The sequence below is a fragment of the Streptopelia decaocto genome (assembly GCF_964273445.1).
Source record: "Streptopelia decaocto genome assembly, chromosome: 3".
NCBI classification, from domain to species: domain Eukaryota; kingdom Metazoa; phylum Chordata; class Aves; order Columbiformes; family Columbidae; genus Streptopelia; species Streptopelia decaocto.
The window spans coordinates 54000140-54022496 of NC_138656.1; the positions used below are offsets into that span (position 1 = coordinate 54000140).

A 22357-nucleotide genomic window follows, 5' to 3' on the forward strand; every position below is an offset into this window, starting at 1 on the left:
GCACCGTGAGGCTGTCTCTCTTCCTTGTATGTATTAGAAAAGGATTCCATTAGGATCCAGGAAAAGAGATCTTTACTTGTGGTCCAGGTGTCCAGACTGTAGATCCAGCCGTTACACCCTTGGCTATACAAGCACACCGCACAGCGCAGCTAAAGCTTTCTGGGCAGGGCGGGGCAAGCCTTAAGCATTCACTAATGAGTATCTATGAACTGTCATTTTCATCTTCCCAAGGTTTGTATCTTGAGCAAATTTTCAGATGTGGTCAGAGATTTGATGTGAAGCTGTTCTCCTCCTGAATATTCATCCTTCTTTTGAGCCAGGGTCAGGGAAGAGGTAAAGCTTTATAGCTCAGAAAGGAAAGATCTCAAGATAAGTGAACATAGGAAAAACAACATACATGGTTTTCGAATGCTCTTAATCTGGGAACAGTTCAATCCTTTTAGCTTAAATTTTCATAAAACAAAATCAAGTTTAAAAGGCTGAATCTATCATAGTCACTTGACATGGAACTGCAATTGTATACAGTTTTAACAAATTTTAAAGGCAGCTTTATCATGGGAAGTACCACACAACCTGAATAATGAGTAGTGGTCATTCCCACCTGTCACTTTAAAAAATTCTGAGGTTCATGTTTTATATATACTACCCAGACTGAATTTATGCAAGCTTAAATGTTTGACAATAGTCTTTGGTTCATTGGAATCTATGTGAACCAAAACCACTAAACCCTTTCTCTATGATTTGTTTCCAGATGTACACACAATATACTTCACAAAAACACGATTGTTCTTAATTTTTACTTTATATGCAATATATTTATAATAATACAATAGTAAAACCTAAAGTACACATTGGCAGATATGAACCAGATGCAGAGGCAGGCTAGGAGTAATAGAAAAAAGATAAATTGAATATTTCATTAATTGAGAAGACTCCTTCCATAAGAGTGATGGATTAAATATCTGTCCTCTGCAATGGAACATACAGAAGTCTTTGCCAAAATGTGGTGCTCATTGTACAGTATTTTTAAGACTGAATTGCTTTTTGGCTTTTACGGTGTAGTAGAATTTTGATGGACACATGCCATATCTTTATGTGAAATTAAATGGGTATGTATGCCCTAGATCAGTATTTCAGCAGCTGTGAAAATTATTAAAGAAATATTTTTTTAAATAAGACTTCTTCTCAGCATACTTTCTTTGCCATGCTGTTAGGTTTCAATAATTCTAGGACCAAAACAAATAGCTTCATTTTACTTTTATAACTGATCTGTCGTCTGAATATATTTTGTTCTCTGATTCATCAGAAACATTGTGTACATACTTTAAACACAAGTGGTTGCAGTTCTTCTCAGCTTACGGTTTAGGGTTTAGTTTTTTACAGAACTGATATTGCAGAAAAATATTATTATTTTGTTAGAGACTATAGTTTCAAATGAAGGGGAGTTATAAGTATTTTTTTATTTTTCTTATCAAGAAAAGAGTTTTTCTCTGCCTTTCAGTCTGTATAACCCTTATTCATTTAACAGTAGTTACTCAATCACTTCCCTTGTCACCTGATGCTGGCTTTCATTTCTACTCTTGCTAGACTTCAGAGACTGCACCACTGGAAGTTGCTTTGAAAGTATTTTGGTTTTTCATCTAAGTTTGCCTTTCCTGTGTCATGTGTGTAATTTATTTTGTGCTCTATGATCTTTGCTGTCCTGGGGAGCATACCTGTCCTGACAGCTGGTGGATAGATGAAGGGGATATTATTTTCAGAAGTACTTGGGATCAGTTCCAGGAGAGAACCCAGGAGAGTTGGGTGTCCATATACATTTGATTCAGAGTTCTACTTCTTTCTTCTGCCAGTGAATTAGTAGAAAGCTAATGATCCTTGGGCTCTCACATGCTTAATTGGTGTGTAAGTGTCTAAGCCTCTAATTCTTTTATAAAAAATTTATCTACCTTTGCTGAATTGGAAATGGGAACCTGATAATCCTTAAGTAGCTTTGAGAGGCAGATCTAGGACGTTGAGTGAGCTGTGGGAATTCTTTGCCAGCTACTTGGAGGATTTGGGATATGAAGGAATGAAAACTTCATTCTGATAGAGTCATGTCAGATAGAGATGAAAACCTTATTAGCTGCTTAGCTTTTAAGGGCCGTTATTGACACCAAACCTGTTTAAGCACCATGTAAGGCAGATAGTCGTGATGTGTCCTAATTGGGTTTTGCATCTTTTTTTATTTGTTTTCAGCTTCAGATGAGATTTGTGTCCAGAATGTGTATTTAACATGGGTGAAGTTTCCCAAAAAGTTAAAATGCACGGGAAGTGTATGGGACTTTTGCTTCACTATTTTTATCAAAGTGGTGACAAAGTATCAGAAAGGAAAGGAGACAGGATTTGAGCAATTATGGTCTAGGAGGAGGAAGCGAGGAAAATGTGTCCTGATTTTATTTTATATTTTACTTCTTCACCAAAACCTTCTCTCCGGTCAACATGGCTTGGGCCAGCAAACGACTGTTGGCATGCTTACTTTGAATGAGCTGGTGGTCTCATCCAGCATAAAGTAGACACCAGAAACCCCTAATCAGGTGGCTACAGTTGACGTGAGTTACCACTTGTCAGTCCTTAGGCAGGTTGCCCAAGAAAAGGATTAGGGCTGATTCGTGGCTGCTCAGGTAGATGTTAACCTTGCCATTGACCAGCTGGTATAAAGTTTTCCATTTGGCTTTTTTTCTCCAGAAAGCTGAATAGCTATTACAGTTGCCTTTCACGTGGTAAGATTGTAAACTATCTCAGTGTTCATGTGCTGAAAATGATCAGCAGCTGTTTCTCTTTTAGTGTAATGATCAATAGCTTATGCTATATGATGATGGAAAAACTGAGATACAGAAAGAAATTGTAAAATTAACTGACCTTTTCCTTGAGGTATTTCTGTTACCTATTGCCTTCTAGCTAGTGTGTGTACCTGGTTCTGCTTAGTTCTGTGTTGCTAGCAACCAGTGCCGAACATCATTTCCTTCAGCTGGGGGTGGAAGGGGAAGAACTGCACTTCTGGTCTGAGAAATTCTGTCCCAGCTGGCTGTGGAATTGATCAAACAGCAGGAAAAAACAGGCTTGTACATCTACTCAATAAGTGTATTGCGTACTCTGATTTTTATTTTAATGAATTCCAATTCTGCACTGTGATCAATAGGAAAAACAATATATTTGTTTTGATAAATTAGTAGGATTAGTAGGATTAGAAATGGGCATTTAATTTTAGTGTAGAGGAATGCGATGACTTTCTCTTATTTTACACTCAGTCAGTGTATAATCTAAACTTAACATCCAGCAAAACTTTTAGGGAGGAATAAGATTATTTACAATTAAAAGCCAGCAATTCACTCAGCTCCTTTTGTCCTCTCATCACCATAGTAAGGCATGTCTACTTTTAATCTTGGTGATGTATTCATTATCTACCCCAGTCAACTCTGTGTCTGCTTTCATCCTGTGTCTGTTATGTGTATATTTGTACAAGTCTTGAAAAATACCCTTTCTGGTTGTTGCTAGCTATTGATTCATGCTATTGATTCTGTCATGAAAGAAATACATCTGTCAGTTCTTTAGGCAGTTTTAGCAAGTTATTGCCTTCTTGCTGTCTTGGGTCTCAGTGGCCTTTTCTTCCACTTTATCTTTTGGTCCCATGAGCATCCTCATGCTGATCAGTGCATAACTGTTTCTGGTCTCTCCATGAAGTGGGGAGAGTATTTTCTCTACTGTCTTTTAAGGGTATTCAAAGCAAAATATTTTCTATTTCTGTCTTGAAGTAACATCTAAATAGATTCTTTATGTAACACTTTAACACTGCTTATCCATTATGTCTTATGAGCACGCTTTCTTTTTCGCCTTTGAACTGTAAGGTTTTTTCCCTGTTTTAGCTGTAAGCTTAAGTGTAACTCAGAGATGTTGCACCTTAGAACTGGCTTCCTTAAAACATGAACTCTTGTTTTCCAGGGAGTAACAGGCGCTTTGTCAGTTTTGATGAAAGATGCGATTAAGCCAACACTAATGCAAACATTGGAGGTGAGTATCACTTATGATGCCCGCCCTTCTTCTCAGGCTTACCAATTCCATATTGTGCTTGTTGTGCTTCTCTCCAGCGACTCTGTTCAACTTTCAAGGTTCAAGTCAGGGTCAAATCCATAGAGGTATTTTAGGAAGTGTTAATTTGTGTATGTTAATCACCTCTATCTGTATTTCTAGCCTTTGTTTGTTTGTTTATTGTTTTTGTTTGTTTTTGTAGGGTTTTGTGTTGTGTTTTTTTTTTGTTTCTTTGAGACTCTGGCTTTAGCCATAATTTTGCCTAGTGTTGCAAACAAGCTGCAGTGCACTGTTGAACTGCTTCTGGGCACACTGGAAGGCAGCTTGGGCTTCCAAGTAATAGACTTCCTTCTCTTTCCCATCTTGCTCTTCTAGGGAAGTTTCCATTTTGTGTATTTTCTTTACATGTATGTTCCCATGATGGTTCCCACAGCCCAGCATTTTGAGTGGAAGGTGGATGATTCGCTGAGGCAATTCTATTCTGTATTATAGTTTGTGCCATTCAGAAACACAAGGGTTCTTTTGCCTGTTTACGCTTTTTCAAAAGAGGGCTCCCAGCCACCCTATCTTGCCATAGTGCCTTCAGAGACTAAATGAAGCTTTGCTGGTCTATGAGAGCAATGTTTTGCACTTGCCCTCATGAGTTTTCTTCCACCAGCTCAAAGAATACAAAATTAGCACAATCTAACTTTGTGCCCGAGCACTCTAGTATTGGCTTTTCAAAGTAAGCTGAATTATGAACAATATTCATGGGAAGAGAGAGGAAGAAAAATATGGGAATAGTGAAGCAGTTATGGAAACAAATGCATTTGGAGAAAAATTAATGTACATGATGGTAAGTTTGACCATCAAAATTACATAGCTAGAAGAGTTCACAACAGTTCCTGGTATGATGAAAAGCTGAAGAATATAGAATGTTCATTTATGTAAGTGTCAGAATTTAATGTAGCATCTGATAGCAGAAACTAGAGGTCACATAGGATCAAGAGTGTTACAGCCAGGACTGTGTATGAAATTACCACTTGGATAACATTGTATGCATTAAACATCAGTGTCAAGGTAGCTTTGATTCTGAGTGTTCAGTCTGCATCACTCTATTTGCGCTTTGCATATCTGTTAGAAAATAATGTAGTTTTGTTGTGGTGTTCTAAAAGACAATTATAAATGTCAGAAGAGTTTCTTTTGATCAATAGGCATTTGATTCTGGGACTTGCATTCTTTTCTTTCATTGTATTACTTTATATAACCATTTCTATGCAATGAAATTCCTGCTTTTAATGTGGTATTATTTCTTGGTGGGTTGATTTCCATCATAACCCTGCTACTCTGTCACCAGAAATGCTGCCTCGAGGTGTTAACGATTGACAGTGTTTTAAATGCAGGAATGACAGTAAAATCTCAAAATGGGAAGCATGGGGCACTCCACCTACAATAACTGTAGACTTCAATAGAACTTATATCCAGTGCTGTAGAATTGAGATGACTTTGTTTCAAATGTGCATAATGTTTTCGTAGTGTTTATCCATGTTTGTCATGACAGATTTGTTCCCTTGTGAACTGATCCCTTAATGTTCAGCATTTATATATACCATGCGTAACAGAGCAGCTGCTCTATGGGACAACTCTTTGTAGTTGCAGGCTGGCTGCTTGGGGATGGTCTCCTCATGTTACATTTAAACTGCCATTCACAGTAAAGATGAGGGGAGGATGGTAATAAGTATTATAAACATCCATCTAGCAGCCAGATAATTTCAGATATTTATTGACATTCTGGGTTTATTTTCTTTTGCTAAAACTTGGATAATAACATTTCCTGTACTGAAAACAATCAGCAGAATGGATCCCTGTGCCACTGTTTGTTTCTCCATATAGTTTATTAAGAGTGTAATGAAAATAAGTGGCACTCTGCAGTGTGGGACAGATGGGCTGAAATGACTTGCTGAAGCTGGCCTGAGAAGACATTGTTGTCCCTGTTCCAGGGTGTGCCTGAGGCTCCCGAGGTTCTGCTGGAGTTCACTCCCTTCAGTACCTACACTGTATTTTTCTTCCAGGATTGCTTTTGTAAAAAGACCATTCAAATAACTCCTCCTTTCTTCTGGTGAATTCCAGAGGAGTATCTGTCCATGCCAGTGGTTTAGTAGTATGCTTGAATTGGATGTTGGACCTCACAGTCCAAATTTTGTTCTCATCCATGTTGTGTGGATGAACTTTTGGAAGCTCAATTGCACAGGGAATGTTGTGGGAGACCCTTCTGTCCCCCCTTCTGCATAGCAGCCATGGTATGGGCTGGACCACCCTCATCATCTGTGTTTGTGTCCATACATCACATCTGCCCACATGTGTGCTGGGCTCTAATGGCAGCAGCCCTGTAGTTGCTTGCCACAAGAAATTAAGGGCTTGGAAGAATAAAATTAAATTTAGTGAGTAATAAAACTCACATCAGAATCAGTCCTGTGGATTTCAATCTGGTAACTGAAAACTGTGTTCTTATTTATTCTAAGGCCAGAAGGGTAAATACTGAGTTAAACTAAATTAAAACTTAAGGAAGTAAACCTTAAACTTAGGTTGGTTGAAGTGGTTTGCATTTTATTTTGTATAAGTTATAAGCTCTTTGGGATAGTGATAATATTTTATTTTGTATAGCACCTCACATTACATTGATACCTAAATGCTCTTATATAAGAAGCTTTGAAGGCCAAGTTAAATTTTTAGCATAAACGTGGAAAACTCCAGGTGATGTTGCACTATGTGGTCATTAGCAGATAGAAAACAAGAAAAAAAATTCTAAGTAAACACTGTTATGTCAGTGTGTTAGGGTGATAATAATCTGCATCATTCCTTTTGTTACAGGGCATAATTTCTGGTTTATTTACATTTTCTGCTCCTATTCCACTGTTTCTTCTCAAATATGTATGATCTGCCAGTGGATAAAAAGCTACTTGTCTTTGCTCTGGACAAAACTATTAATTACGTAGAATTAATTCTAGAGGAAACCATAAGAACAGATGCTTGTTGTTGATACATTTTATATGATTTGTATTCAGTGTTACAGAAATGAGGAAGTCTTTTTTCTATAGTAGCAAATATTTCACTACTGTAATCCAATTGTTCTGGTGTTTTATGGAAAACATGAAAATTTTTCTCTATGTAGGTTGTTTTCTTAAGTCATTAAGTCGGGGAACAACCAGTTTTTATTATGTGGTCAATAGTTTCCAACGTGTGGTTCTTGGGAGTGCTGGATGTGGTCTGCAGCTGATCCAAAGAACACTGTCCTCCTTAATTGCTATTTCTGGTCAAAAATTGAGGAAGGTCGTCCAGTGGCTTGCCTGAAATTTTGCGAGTTGGCAGTAGCTCCTAATATAGAATGTGTAAAGAACATGGATGGAGATAATCTGAAGTTGTCTCCTTACCTGTTCTTTAACTAGCTGCAGATTTTTAAAAGCATTAACACAACAATAGGGATTTGTTTGTTTAAGTATTTTGCAGTAAGACAGTTGAAGTGGCATCCTTTCCTCTGATTGCATACTCTGACTTGGAGAAAATATAGCAGTTAATATATCTCACCTAATCCTAATCCCTTTCTATAAATACTAATTTTCTAACTTCTATTTCCTTGTGCTGCCTGCCAAAAAAGTAACAGGAAAGATCAGATTTGCTTGCTATCTGACAAATTTCCCTGTGTCATTACTTCTTTAACCCTTTGTTTATCCTTTTGCTGGTTTAGATTGCTCCCTGCTACAGTCTATTTTACTTATATATTTGTGTGGTGCCTACTGTAGGGGAATTTGGGTCTGCACCTGGGATGCCCAGGTGCTTGGCCAGCAGCATTGGGTGCTTTTTCTACCGTACGTTAGCACACCTGTTGTACTCCAGCCATGTCCCTTCCCTTCTCCCCCTCCAGCTCCTTATCATCAATTCTGGTCCCTTGTTACTGCTGCTGGCTACTTTGCCTGCACAGGAATGGCAAGTACTGTCTATGAAGAATACAGGAGCAGTAAGGGATGGAGTAGGGCAGGAGCTGGGCTCTATTTGTGTACTGTCTGCCCCAATGCAGTTAAGTGCTGATTGCAGTACGTATGCTAGAATAGCACACCACAGCATTAGGGCAGTGGAAATACAAAACCTTAGTAGCAGGTTGGGTGAGAACTTGTGTAATTTACCTACAGGTAGCACTGCTGTCCATTACCTTTCTGTGGATGAAGCAGGTTCTGACACCTAGGCCTGTCAGTGAATGGGGTCTCAAGCACTTGAGATGTACCTGCTCCCTTCCCCCTCTCGAATTATCTAACAGCGCTTACTTGCTATATGTGCTTTTGATTTGTATCAATACTGCAAGAGTATTGAGCTTGTGTTCTTACCTATCCACTATTAATGATACATCTGTTTTTATCACTCAGGGAACACCAGTATTTGTTCACGCTGGACCTTTTGCTAACATTGCACATGGAAATTCTTCTGTTTTGGCAGATAAAATTGCCCTCAAATTAGTTGGAGAGAAAGGTTTTGTAGGTAGGTAATTATTTTGCTTATTATATTATGGTTTGTTGGTAAGTTAGCAAACAGTGATAAAAGTGAATGGATAACATTGCAGCCAAAGGTAAGAATTCTACTTCATTTTATGCCAATATTAATAATAATCTTAAAGGGAACATGTAAAAACCCAAAGCACTTCTTCTCTCACCCTGCCCTTTGTCACAGGTGTTTTCTATCATCTGAATGGAAGTAGATTGGTGGCAGTCTTGAGTCTTGATCCAGGTTTTGGAGCCCAAAAAGTATCGTCTTGGATTTGGATTCCCCTCCATTCACTGCTTCCCTCAGGCACGAGAGCATATCATTCCGTTTCATGGTTTTTTTTTGTCATATCCACCTGTTTGTCTTTAATACTCCTTTTTGCTTCGTTCGTCTTTGGCCCCAGTTTCTCTGTTGGTAGACGAAGTGGTGTAGCAGCAATAGAGGAAAACCTTTGTGTATTGCCAGCTAAAGGCTCTTGTTCAGATTTTATTCTACATAACACAAATCTCCGTGAAACTGGCTTCAAAATGAGACTGCCTTTGCTCTGCTGAGCAAAGAACTTCAGCATGAGTTTTAGATCCTTGTCAGATTATTAAAAGCAATAGTTCCTAGAGTGGCCTAGTTAAACAAACTTTGCAGGTAGTCACAAGTATAAATAGTTGTTCTAATGGTTGTAATTACTGTAAGCTTTATGTTTTTAAAAAATACATTGTTTCTGGGAGCTAGTCAGAGCACATGGGCAAAGACCACATGTAGCTCTTGCTGGTTTTTGAAGTATTATCACATCCTACCCTACACAACTGAAGTCTAAAATGACAGCTGGAAGGTGTGTACCAGTCCACGTTGAGGTCATGTTCATACAGGCAGAGAGCCCAATGCCTTGAGAAGCTCCACAGCAAAGCAGCTGGCAAGAAACTCCACCACATTGTGCTCGGGGAGGTGTGTGGCTGAACCCCAGACTGGCATTGGAACTCAGTGGGGAAAGCTGATCCTCTGGTTAGTTCAGACAGGAGGAATGCAGGACAGCTACGCTGCAGTGCTGTAACTAGCTGAACAAGTTTGCTCACTCTTGCTAAAAGTAAAAATTTTCACTGTTCCATGTTTCTCTTTTGCCATTGTTCTCATGGAGTTCATCCTTTCCTCGCATTGGATCTGGCACTCATTAGGTTCTTGTATGAGCAATGGCAGTTCATGTTTTGCCACGCAGGTTAGTTGCATAAGCTCATGAAAGATTCCAAGAGGTGCTGGAAATAGCGTAAGTGGCAGAACTGCATGTCCAGGAGAGGCATTTTAGGGACCACGAGCTATGAGAATAGCTCTCAGCGTTGTGCAGATGCTTCCAAAGCTGGAACATAAGAAATCTGTGACGGGGTCTGCAATTAAATTATTTTCCTGTATAGTAGAATAAATATCTTAATGACGGAGCTAGCATATATACATTATGATGATATTTTATATATTTATTATTTTATTTATATATTTATTACTTTATTTTTATTTTAGAGCAGAACATCCTGTGAAGTGTGCAGACCGTACTAAAGAGAATAGCATGGCCCTGAACTTGCACCACAATTTCACAGACACAGATATTTTTTATTTTCTGTCCTGGCTTAAGCAGCCTCCTTCCTCCAGCTGCTTGTTTCCAGTCCTGTGCAACCCCTCGCTTGCCAGCACACCTGTTTGCAGAGTCACGTGATAAACTAAACTGGAGAGTTGGTCTTGACTGAAAAACAACTACAACAAAAAAAATCTTCTTCCTTCCCCTCACGCAGTGGCAGAACAGGGGGAAGGTGAGATAATGCCACATAAGATAGTGGTTTTGCTGAAATAAATATTTGTAATATTATAGCCTGATTTGGAGCTTTAAAGTGCCAGTAAAGCTACTGTGGATGCACTAGCTAATCAGATTGAGCCTGCATTGCTGGAGCAGCTAAGCCTGTCTCCTTTCTCAGCCTGTGCTCAACTGTTTTTGCATGACATCGCGGCAGAAACCTGTTGCCCTTTTTGTTGGCTTAGTTTTCTGCTGACTTAACACAGAAGCAGTTCAGCTCAGAGTCACAAAAACACTGGAGCTGGGGCAGGGGCAGGAGAGCGTGAGCTGGGACAGCCAGCAGCAAAAAAATAGTCTGTTGTGTAGATCCCACTGTTTGTGTGACTATGTGCCACGGCCAAGGAAAAAAAAAAATTAAAATCCTCCAAAATGTTCTTTTTAAATTTATTTTTAAACCTTGCTTTCTCTCTCTGGCTTACATTGCCTGCGTCTCTGCTTGCTCTGCAGCTGGAATTGCAACGTGCTGTGCCTGTTGAGTAGTGCCAGTTAACAACGGTGTAGACTGTTTGGTTTAAATAAAATCTAAACAAAGTTTAACCGTTGAGTCCTGTCGTGAACTCTCACTAATTGAAGGCATTCCCTACTTCAGTGCCAGGTATCCAAGTGAATCACAAGCCCTCATTAGTTTGAGGCAGCCCAAGCCTTTTAGCTCAGCTTGTCCATTTCCTCTTCCCTTGTATGTAGCCTTGTTGCTACATACTGACAACTCAGTCTTTTTGCTCTAATGCTGAGTTCTCTTGGTGCGAGTTTTATCACTGAACTTTTAGTGCAATATCTTGGCCAGCACTGGGTGACTTGCACTTGTTTATCTTCTCAGCCTTCTACTGCTTTGGACCCATTGCCCTGCACATTCCCCCCATCCTTGCTGTGAGCAAGTGCGGCCCATTGAGGATGGCTGTGGGGCGCAGGCAGCCCCTGCACTTGTGAGTGGCTTGTGCACTTGATTCTGACATTTCATTTTTCTTTTGTATGAAAGATTGCCTAAACTGGCCTGTTTAACTAATTCTACGTTACTTGCTTTTGGCTCACCTTAGTTGTTAATCAGTGAGGACGGCTGACATGTCAGCGGTGTCAGGGAAAAGAGCTTGGTGTTTAGGCTGAGTCCTGTGCTATGACTGAGTGGGGAAATATGCCTTTATCTGTATTTAGGCAATTACTTCTTTTGGGGTGTTTCGTTCTGTGGTGTTAACCTCTTTCATTCCTCTTTTGCTCTTCATTGCTGTCCTCTGATGTCTGAATGCCAAACTCATGGCTCATCCACAGAAGCTGGTTAATACTGAAAGCCACACCTGGTGTAAATTGCAACTGAAGTTTTTAGTGGCAGGAATATTGTGTCCAGTTCTGGGCCCCTCAGTTCAAGAAGGACAGGGAACTGCTGGAGAGGGTCCAGCGTAGGGCAACCAAGATGATTAAGGGAGTGGAGCACCTCCCTTATGAAGAAAGGCTGAGGGAGCTTGGTCTCTTTAGTTTGGAGAAGAGGAGACTAAGGGGGGACCTTATTAATGTTTATAAATATATAAAGGGTGAGTGCCACGACGATGTAGCCAGGCTCTTCTCGGTGGCAAACAATGATAGGACAAGGGGTAATGGGATCAAGCTGGAACACAAGAGGTTCCACTTCAATTTGAGAAGAAACTTCTTCTCAGTAAGGGTGACAGAACACTGGAACAGGCTGCCCAGGGAAGTGGTGGAGTCTCCTTCTCTGGAGACATTCAAAACCCGCCTGGACATGTTCCTGTGCGACCTCACCTAGGTGTTCCTGCTCCAGCAGGGGGATTGGACTAGATGATCTTTTGAGGTCCCTTCCAATCCCAAACATACTGTGATACTGTGATACTGTGATACCACTTCTGCAAACCTTCAGTTTTGCAGAAATTTTTCTTTGTGCTTGTGTTCTTATTGCATGGTTCAGGGGAGTGTGTTTGATTTTCTGGAAGTCCTCTTCTGAAATTACCTCTATGCCTCATCTTTCTTTCCTCTGTAGTTTCCCACCACTGCTTTGAGGAAGATTTTCATGGGTAGTTTAGAGTGATTGCCTTAAGTGAACAAAGAACTGTTGTATTTGTTTCTCTGACAGCAGAATTCTCATGTTTGGATCAATATAATGTATGATGTATATTGCAAAATACATGATTTAAGCTCCAAAGGTTACACTGTTTAAGGAGCTAAGTGTTCCTGGTAATATTTTGCCATGTAAGATGCTGCAGTATAGGAACGAAGCATTTCGCAAAACAGTTTTGGGTGTTCTTAAACATGCAGACACATTTCTCAGGGATTTGGGAAACTGTGCTCGGGTTCAACCACTTTGTAACTGCTGCCAGTTAAGAGTCTCATTCATAAGCACTGGATGTATGCGGAACAAAATATAAAGTCCTTGCCTTAGAAAGACTTGCTTGTTACTCGAGAGGCAAGAGGTGACAAGTGCCTACTGACAGGCAGCTGGCAAAGCACAGGAAAAATTGCCTTTATCACAGTAGTATTGCTGTTCTGCTCACCCAGCAGTTTTCTTTTTTGTGGTAGTTTCCGGGGGTGGGTGAGGGGAGGAGGGGGGCAGGAATTCTTGGTGTAATTTGCAAGTAGAGGAATAGTGAGAGAGTCTTTGCATTTCAGTAGGCATGTCTCATGTTGGGGAGAGCGGAGGAAAGAGTGCAAAGAAGCATCAGTGGGATGGTATTTATTCTGGTTGCTGATGTCTTGAGTGTCTCATTGGTGATACAGTCTTGTTTAGAGAGAAGTGCCATGAATTGCACCCAGAGATGTAGGGGACTAGACTACAGAGCCCATACCAACTTGTCACCTTTCAGGCATGACATGAGGACAAAGTGTTTTGCAGTCCTTGTTGACTCCTGTGGGCATGTATGCAGGCAGCCTTGGTAAGAAGGTAAAGGAGATATCAATAAACCAAAAAAAGGAGAGGGAAATTTTGGTAACTTTATCAACACAGAATGAAGTTGGTCACTCCTAGTGATGAGTCTGGTGTTTTGCTCGGGAAGAGGTAATAATTTCTGATGCTTAATGCATTTAATATCATCGGGTCTTCTTGCATCCCATCTCTCTGCTGATCCTTCTTCCTCCTGTGTTGGCCTCAAGTTCCTTTTCTGCATCAGTCTGATTGTTTCTTAATACTCTGTTAAGGTGAATAGAAAGGATGAACTACTAGGATTTTTATTCAGTGAATGCAGGCTGCCCAGGAGGTGTTTTGAAGACTTAAAGGATGAAAAAGGAATGAGCTTTCCTGAGACGTATTTGCCAGTATGTCAGAAATTATTGTAATAAACAACTCAGCAGGTTGTCCTATCCACCTCTTTAATCTCTCGAAGGTGTTTCAGCTGAGGAGAGGCATTGTTGTAAGTCAGAAAAAAAGTGAAGCACGAATATGTTTTTGGAATCCTAAACCGAAGTCCTTCTGAAGTTTTTTTTTCAGGCCTGGACTACCTGATTGGTGATTGCTTTCTTTCCTACTCTTGGTAAGCCCATCCCATTCAATGCTGAGAGCACACTGTGCTAAGCAAGGTTAAGTGTGCCTTTGTCTTTCCTTGTGGCATATCAAGTGACAAGAGGGAGGTCACTGCAAGCTGTTGGTGCCTTTCATAGAAAAGGTTCCTTTTCTGTTTCTTTCTTTAGTTGGTCCACTTGATGTAATTGGAAAGACTTCGTCACACATTTTTAATGGTATACACTCAAGCAGATGCAGTAAATTTTTATAAGCTAAGTAACTGACTCTTTATTGTGCTGGTACTCTTGTTAGAATAAACTAATAATGCTAGCTGCTCTGTCTGTTCAGTACATATGAAGTATTTCAAAGGGTATCCATTTTACATAATTCTCATAGTAGACATTGTATAATAAGTTTATAAACCACCTAATAAAATTTGTATGAGTTTAATACACTAAGTGAATAATCTTTTTTAAATGTCGTAAGACACTTCTATCTATGTTCTTAGTAGTAGTGTTTTTCCTAAAAAAGAAATAAAGCCAAAATACTTTGGCTAAACTTCTTTTGGCACCCGTAGTACATGTGATATTATTACATTTAAAAGTTGAGTTCAAGGATTTCCTTTTAATTTTTTATGTTGTTCAATACCACTAGGAAGGGGATCCATGTGGTGACCCTCCAGAGAGCTTTAATTTTTCACATTCTCTCCAGCATCTTTCTACCTTGTGTTATTTCATCTCTGACTTCTTCATGCATTATTTTCACAAGAAATAAAATGTAATACGATTACATTCCAACATTATGCTCTTTGAACCAATGTGGGTTTTTTCTTGCTTTATGTGTTAAAGCCATGCTACAGTTTCGTGGTACATGGTGGTTGACAGCATTATCAGTGTAGGTGTTACTGGCCTACTCTGAAACGTGTGTGCTACAAACTAGAAAAGGGATGTTAAAAATTTTGCAGTGTTTTCTCTGATCCCATTCATAATGCAGCTGCTCAAGCAGCTGTACTTAGCACAACTGTGGCAGTGGGCTGTTGGGGAGAAAGATGATACTGTGTTAGCCAGTGTTGCTGCAAGGCTCTTAAAATCATGGCCTAATAGCACAAGACATAGTGGTACCACAAACTGCAAAATAAGGCACCATTGCTGCAAGAGGATTGTGAATCTTTGCCATTCACTTGGGAATGGTGATGCCATTCACATCCCAAGTGTCCTTTTTATTTCTTTCTTCACATTTCTCAAGGTAAAAGTAAATTCAATTTCTTTCACATGTTGTAAAGAGGAAACAAAACATCTTCTCCTCTTACCTGTTGCTTTTAAAATCTTAGCAAATTTTCTTACCAGTAAGCTGGAAAGTCTTCAGAGACGTCATGCGACACATTTTCTTTCACTGACAGGAATTCAAAGTTCCTGAAAGCTAAGCTTACTTACAGTTTCGTCACAAATAATCTGAGTGCAAATCATGCATCCCTTGCTTACGGATTGCTGCCACTGAAGGTCAGGTGACAATGATTTAAATGACTTTCTATTGCAGAAAATGCTTAACACAGTCTTGCAGTAATTTATGAATTATTATGCCAAATGACAATCAAAACTTTTCTTATCTCTTTTTGTGTTCAGAGTCTTTGAGAAAGCCCTGAGTGACTCCACATTTTCAGTGCAGATCTCTTGAAACTTTTGCTTCTGGCAGTTCTGATCTTTAGCATACATTCCAAAATAAAACTTTTCAGAAGGAAGATTGGGTAGAAGAGAGCTGTTGTGAACATTTTTGTGTGTCAGGAAATATTCAGTCACTGTATTTCAGAGTTGAATTAACTGGGAGCTTGTAAACTATGCAAAGCTAAGCTCTAAACTAAAAGTTGATATTGATTGTGAACTAATGAATTATGTCTAACTAATATTAAACTTTTCATTTTAAAAGTGGTATTATGCCCAATAAGGAGAGGTGATGCTATTTTGAAGATAAAAGCTCCCACTTTATGGACCGTCTTGTGAGATTTTATCTTCTTCCCATTAAAGAAAAAATAAATCTGCAAAGTGTTAAAAATTCACATGGCATTCCCTCACTACAAAACATATTTGTGAATGTGCTTTCCCAAATCTGTTGTTGATATCCAGAATGATGAGGGGCAATTTACAGGAATAAAAGAACATGCGATTATAAATCATCAGCCATTTAGTTGCATTCTCTGCTTTATCTGACAAGTATATCAGATGATCTCCTTCATAAACTGACTGAGCTCCAGTTTGAAACTAGCTGGAATTTTTAACTCTTGCTGCTACTGCTGGTAAGTTAGCTGGGTTTCTGTGGCCAATTTGGACTGATTTACTCTTGTTCTGTAAAACTGTTTTCCAGCTTAGTCTTTTCTTTTGCAGGTGATAATTTTTTTACTGTCTGTCAAACTAAACAAACACAACTTGTCTAATCTTTTCTAGGCTTGCCTTTCCTATAACACAGCCTATCTGCGTTTTTAGGTGTTGCATCTGTTACAGTATTCAATTTCTTCAACATACGTGCATGCACAGAGCTCTGCGAAGTCAATCTTGCCTTGCTGGTGTTTATCTTCAAATCAATCACCATTTTTTTCCTCATTTTCCTTACATCACTCATTCTGTGATTGACAATACTGGTAGGCTCCCACACTCTGATGTTTGGAAGTACGAAGTTCCCAAATTGCAGGTCAGATTTGTGTCGTTGATCTCCAGTGGCAATGGCTGCTTACTAATAACTTTCAAATCTGTTTCTCTTCATTTCTTTCTAAACACCACAGCAGCTTTTTCCTGTGTCATATCTGGTTCCTCTCCACCTTGGCGATGCTTTCAAACTTTGTCATCAGCGTTACTCGTTCTGCTGAGGTTGTTTAGCAAATAGGAAATTAGAGCTCTCAGGCTGGTCCTCTCCTGTCCCACAATTCTCCTGTCATGGCTGAGTATTCTCCTCTCTCTTAATCATGTGTCTATATTTTTTTCTAGTCTTGCTGACACATTCCTCTGTATTACTGTAGCACGTTTTCCTCCTGAAGGCCACACTGATGAGATGTTGTCACATTTTTGTTACTGGAGAAAGGTTTGTATCTGGCATAGCCTGCCTCTGCTAAACAAAGCTTATCGTTCTTACTTATCTCAAATTTTTTTAAATTATTCTTTTCTCAAAAATCTGTTTGAAAACCGTTAAGCCTACAGTCACTCAGATTTCTCCCCACTCCTCTAAATTACTTACGTACAGGTTTTGATACTTTTCAGATACAAGGCACCAACAGAAAATAAACTTATTTAAAATGCTGATACAAGCTTTACGTTGTATGGGGTTTGTTTTTTCTTCCAGGATTTTGAAATTCCTGATTCACTCTTCATTAAGAGTAGTGCATTCAGCTCTTCTATATATTTTTTTTAATTTCAGCTTTAATATGTTGACCTTACTTTATTATTATAGCTTCTACTTTTTAATTCGTGTGGGTGAAGACACTTGCAACTTGGTTTAGTTTCCTTGGCAAGCTCTGACACTCTTTCTCTATTGTAGCAACACTGTCTGTCTTTTCCTTTGTTCTAAAGCTCATATAATTACTAGTTACATATCTCTGCTCAAATGTCCACGCTGTATGGTAACAAAACTATGCATTTGGCTGCTTTTCCTCCTAGAGACCAGGAGTTACCACTGTTCTCAGCCCAGATGTCATGTGAAAGACCAGGAATTTTAATTGGTACATTTAGAGAAGTTTCAATTCATGGGTGATTTCAGTGTGAGGAAAGCAATTTAAAACATAACAATGGCATTAGAAGATAATGAAGCGATAGCATGGCCTTGCATGGTTGTTCTCAAGTTTTTTTTAAACTTTGCTGGTGGATGGATATTGCTGTGTGCATCTCTGGCAAAAGAAAATATATGGTTTTCTCACAGACTAAGAGCTGTGAAGTGGCACCATGTATGTGTTGGTCTGGTGCTGGTGGTCCCATCCATCTCCACCAAGCAAGTGGAGAATTGGACATACATACCTTATTTGAGAAAGCCACGCTTTGTTTTCTTCATAGTGGGTTTTCAGAGCAGAAGGGAGATGTCATGCAATTGTGTTTGGACGGGGATCGTATTCCCAGGGGATCTCCCACGGTGATGATGGGGAAGCGGGAAGGGCAGCGTGAGTGTTCCTGCTGGTGTCTGGTAAGCAGAGCTGGCTGGCTCCTGAGGAGCTGGTGTCCTGAGGAGACATGTCCTTGCTGCTCCTCCTTGCCCAGGAAAAGACATGGAGATAGAGCTGCTGAGTCCATCATTTGTCACCAGCAGCTCACGTTCTCAGGTTGAGAACTGCTGGTCTCGTGGCTGAGGCACTGTAGTGCATGTCAGGAGGCATACATACAGCTTGTGACCACCTCCATCCTTGACTAGCTTCATGGCCTTACACAGGTAATTTCAGCCTCCATGCCTGCATATGTAATCCCGTTCTTCCTGATTGGTTTATTCAGTTTCGAAACTTTCTTAGGGGCAAGAACTCTCTCACCAGAGCAAATGGAGAGATGCCAAACACTACAGTAGTAAGAACTTTAAGGTAACAGGACTTTTGTAGAACCATGGCAACTGCCAGTACTTAAACATGCGTCAGAAATTCACTGACAAGCTGACATGGTATTTTAATGCTCTATATGCTGACCTCTTCTGCAACATGTTAGAGCTTAACTCAACTCTTCCCTCTGTCAATGACATTCATAAATTAAAGGTATGGAGTGTACAACTGTTAAGGGCTATCCTTTATGCCTGGTCTCAGGACAGTTATCCAGAGGTAAAAATAGATAGGAAGGATCTGTCATTTGTTCAGAAAGTAGAGGCACTGCCCCAGTTCCTGATAAAATACCATTCTACTGAGTAGAAACTGATGACATTGCAACTTCTGTCCTATTCATTTTCCCTTCCCTCCTCAAGTAGCCATCTTACCTAGTTTTAAAACTCCCAGCTTGTATGAAGCAAATAAGCAGTTCCTTTTGTTCTTTTGTTACCTACTGGCTGCATTGCTTTTATTTATAAAAAGAGAAGAACCAGAGGTTAAAAAAATACAAACAGTAAAACATAATATATGCTAGGAAGTTCTCCCAATTTATCACTTGGCAAAGGAAATAAAAGCAGGCTCCCTAGCTAACAGCGTTACTTTTGCTTGGGGTTATTTGGCAGAAAATCCATCATCCTGTCTTCATTTGTGAGTATTTCATATTGACTTACACCCTTTAGCAAGGGTCAGTAGGGCAGAGTATGCATAAAGAGTTCAAGTCCCTTTTCAAAGGCTGAATTTCAATTTTAGTGGATGGTTTATTTTTAATATCATTTGGAAATGAAAGGTCTTTATTAGATTTTTTGTTTGTTTGTTTTACTGGCTTTTTGATACTGAAATCTAATATTCTTTTTTATGGACTACTTGCATAAGAATTAGGTTTCTTCAGACATGTCCGTCATGTTGGAGAAACCTTTGCTTTGCTTTTTGTTTTCTGAGCCATTGTTCTGAATCTGCAGGCAGGAGTGCTTTGTTGCCTGCTAGCTTTTATAATTAAAATTGTTAATAATGTACAAATATGAAGGGGCCAATATTTGTTTATATGCGTATTTACTTTGTGAACTGTTGACTTACATTTTCAAGGCTCCAGAGGAGTCAATAGAAATGCGAAACGTGGTAAGGACATAAATACGTGTATTTCCATTTTTTATTATGGCAGTTATAGTTGGCAGAGATTTAATATAATCCAGTACAAGTTTATATTTAGCAGAATTGATTTTGTGTTTTCTGCTGCTATTCCATAAACATGTGCACACTAAGAGCTCAGTTAATGGGTGTCTTCAGGCAGAATTGTTCAAAGCTACATTGTCTTTGGGATCGGAACTCCAAAATGTTTTCTTGTCCTGTGCTACCCTCCCTACCAGCCCAATTGAAATAAAGTCATGGTTTGGGGAAAAGATTACAGTATGTCTTTAGATGTTCTTGGAAGAAAAATGCACATGCAGAAGGTTCCTAAGATTTTTTTATTTGCAGATGTTTTATTTTGCCTCATAAATTTTATTACATACTCTATAAGACAATATAAAAGAAAAATACTGTGATTTCTCAGAAAGTAGGCTGACTTCAAACTGGGGTTTGTTTTGGTTTGGTTTTTAAATTTTCAAACAACAGACCGTGTGTGTTATTCTATGCTGAAAATGTCTAAATATAATAATTTTAAAAGAAATTGTTATTTCTCTTTGAAAACATAAATTAAGTTTGCTTACATATCTGATCATATAACCTGGTGGGATTAACTTTAAAGAAAAATATCAATAATTCATGACTAGTCATATAAATATATTTTTAAACCATTTCTAAACATGTTAATTAGATTGCAAATAATACTAGGTTATGTATGGCCAGTATGATTTGCTAATGGGAAGAGTGTTGCTTTGGCAGATGTCCAAAGTGCTTTTGAAGGTCAGATGTTGACAGTATTTGATAGTGTTCAGAGACTGTTTTCTGATTATATAAAATAAAACATTAAAAGAAAAGATTAATATCCTAAGTGATATATCAGGGTCAGTCTGCTGCTCTGACCTCGTCATTTTATTTTTGCAGTTTTATATAACTGCCCTGTAATTAATTTGATTTGATTGAGAAAACAGATTCGACTCAAATACAGTAAGACAAAATGTGGGCTACATATTTGTACATATTTGAGTGGCCTATCTGTCTTTTATATGGTGGGTCTTTTTGTTGATCCCTTTATCCTTGATTTGCTATGCTGACAGCTTTATCGAAGCTGACAATCTCAAACTCTTCAGCTTTGCTTCCTGAAGTAATAAGGCACATGCTTGTAATGCATCTTCAGCTTGGCCCCAGCTGCAATCTCTGAGTGGGAATGAAGCTTCAGGGACAGAGCAGATGCTTTACATGCATGAGGATGCTGCGTCTATCCTCTGCCTTCATCTACTGCATCTCAAACAGAGCTCCCAAGAGGCTGAGTAACAGCTTCATAAATCAAAGGTTGCAGATTCAGCTTTTCCTGCAGCCAATTAGGAACTGAGCGTACGGTTTGGGGTCCTTTGCTGCACGAGGAGTGAAAAAGCACAAAAATGCGGGGGAAGGCCAAGGGCAAAAGTGTAGCTGAGATGACAAGGTGATAGGCAATTATTAACAGGAACTGAAAAATAAATCAATGATTTATAATCTTTAGTAACGGAGTATCCACTAATAATGTACAAATATTGCAAAAATGGTAATGAGTAGGTTGCAATGGCAATTCTGTTGCCTTGATTACATGAATTGCGGTTAAGTGGAGAAACTCACAATAGGCATTGAAGGATTAGCCCTGAGCAGTTGAAAGGATTTGGCTTGTAAACTAGTAGAATTATGGTTTGGTTTGATTTTGGTTGTGTTCTTAATTGGGAAATCCATGTAGGAAAATCCTTCTCCATGTGGGATTTGTTGGTGTGTGACCTTAGTACCTTCACTCTCCTCAGTTTATAATTCTTTCTCTAAGACAGATTACACATATGTACACACATATGGTTCAACACACACAGTTATTTTCCACAGCAATTTTAACCAGCTGAGTCCTTTTTCCTTATCCAAAAATTACAGGGAAAACAGTAAATACATATTAATAAGTTTGACACAAGCCATCAATCTTACACTTTGAACAGAGTTTCAAATACCGGCTTTGTCGAGTTTATTTTAAAAATATAGGCGATTAAAACCAAGCTAATGCCGAGCTAATGTGGATACAGAAGGTATTGGAGGGCTTACATCTGAAAATCTTCCATGATTTCAGAAGTTGCTCCCGCTGTATTTCTCCATGCTTGTGGCTGTTACATAAGGTCTGTGTAGCACAGTGGGCTTTATGTGCCTGCTTCTTTTATCCTCATCTGCTCTTCCGTGGCTTGTGCTGCATTTTCTCACCACTAGCAATTTTTTCACATCTTGTAAAATACTACAAACAGTATCCTGTGCTCTCTCTGTGGAAAGTCATTCTGTGTATTATCTTAAATTCTTTGTGTGTTTGAAACATCTATCACACACTTTGTAGAATTTCCACCAGCACAGAGCTATCCAGCTAAGCTCTCAGATGGTCTTGTAATTTACAGCCTTTGCATCAGAGGTTTCGCTGTGCAATTTTTTCATCAAGACAAACTGCTAGTGTGGTGGAATGCTCTTCTTCCTGGGGATACATAACAGGAGATGCCCTTTTCCATGGATTTCTAAAACATGGCTCATTAGTTTTGTCAAGAATAGTGGTGGTGGTGTCTCCTCCCAGGCCAATCATGAAGAAAAAGCATTCTGTCTCCTAGCAAAGACTAAGTGGAATGAAACCTCCTCCTACAAGGAGGATTTGCTGCATGCATGCACTGAAAATACAGTGCCAAAATCATGGGTGAAATGGTAATCATAATAACCAGGCACTCCCCAAGACTTTAAAAGGGCAGAGTGGGGAATACTGCCCATAATGTGTGCCTCAGTTAAGAGTTTGAGGGAGTTTTAACAAAGCAGCAGCCCAAGGCAAATCGTTGCA

At 39.2% G+C, this 22357-nt stretch overlaps 1 protein-coding gene across 3 annotated transcripts in view; it reads left to right on the plus strand.

The window, feature by feature from the left end:
- MTHFD1L (methylenetetrahydrofolate dehydrogenase (NADP+ dependent) 1 like) overlaps positions 1-22357 on the plus strand; it is a 154560-nt gene that overhangs the window by 55388 nt on the left and 76815 nt on the right. For all 3 annotated transcript variants that reach the window (XM_082049792.1, XM_082049794.1, XM_082049793.1), the window contains 2 exons: positions 3979-4047; positions 8463-8574. In XM_082049792.1, the coding sequence (XP_081905918.1) occupies positions 3979-4047; positions 8463-8574 (181 nt within the window). The remainder of the gene's footprint in view (positions 1-3978; positions 4048-8462; positions 8575-22357) is intronic.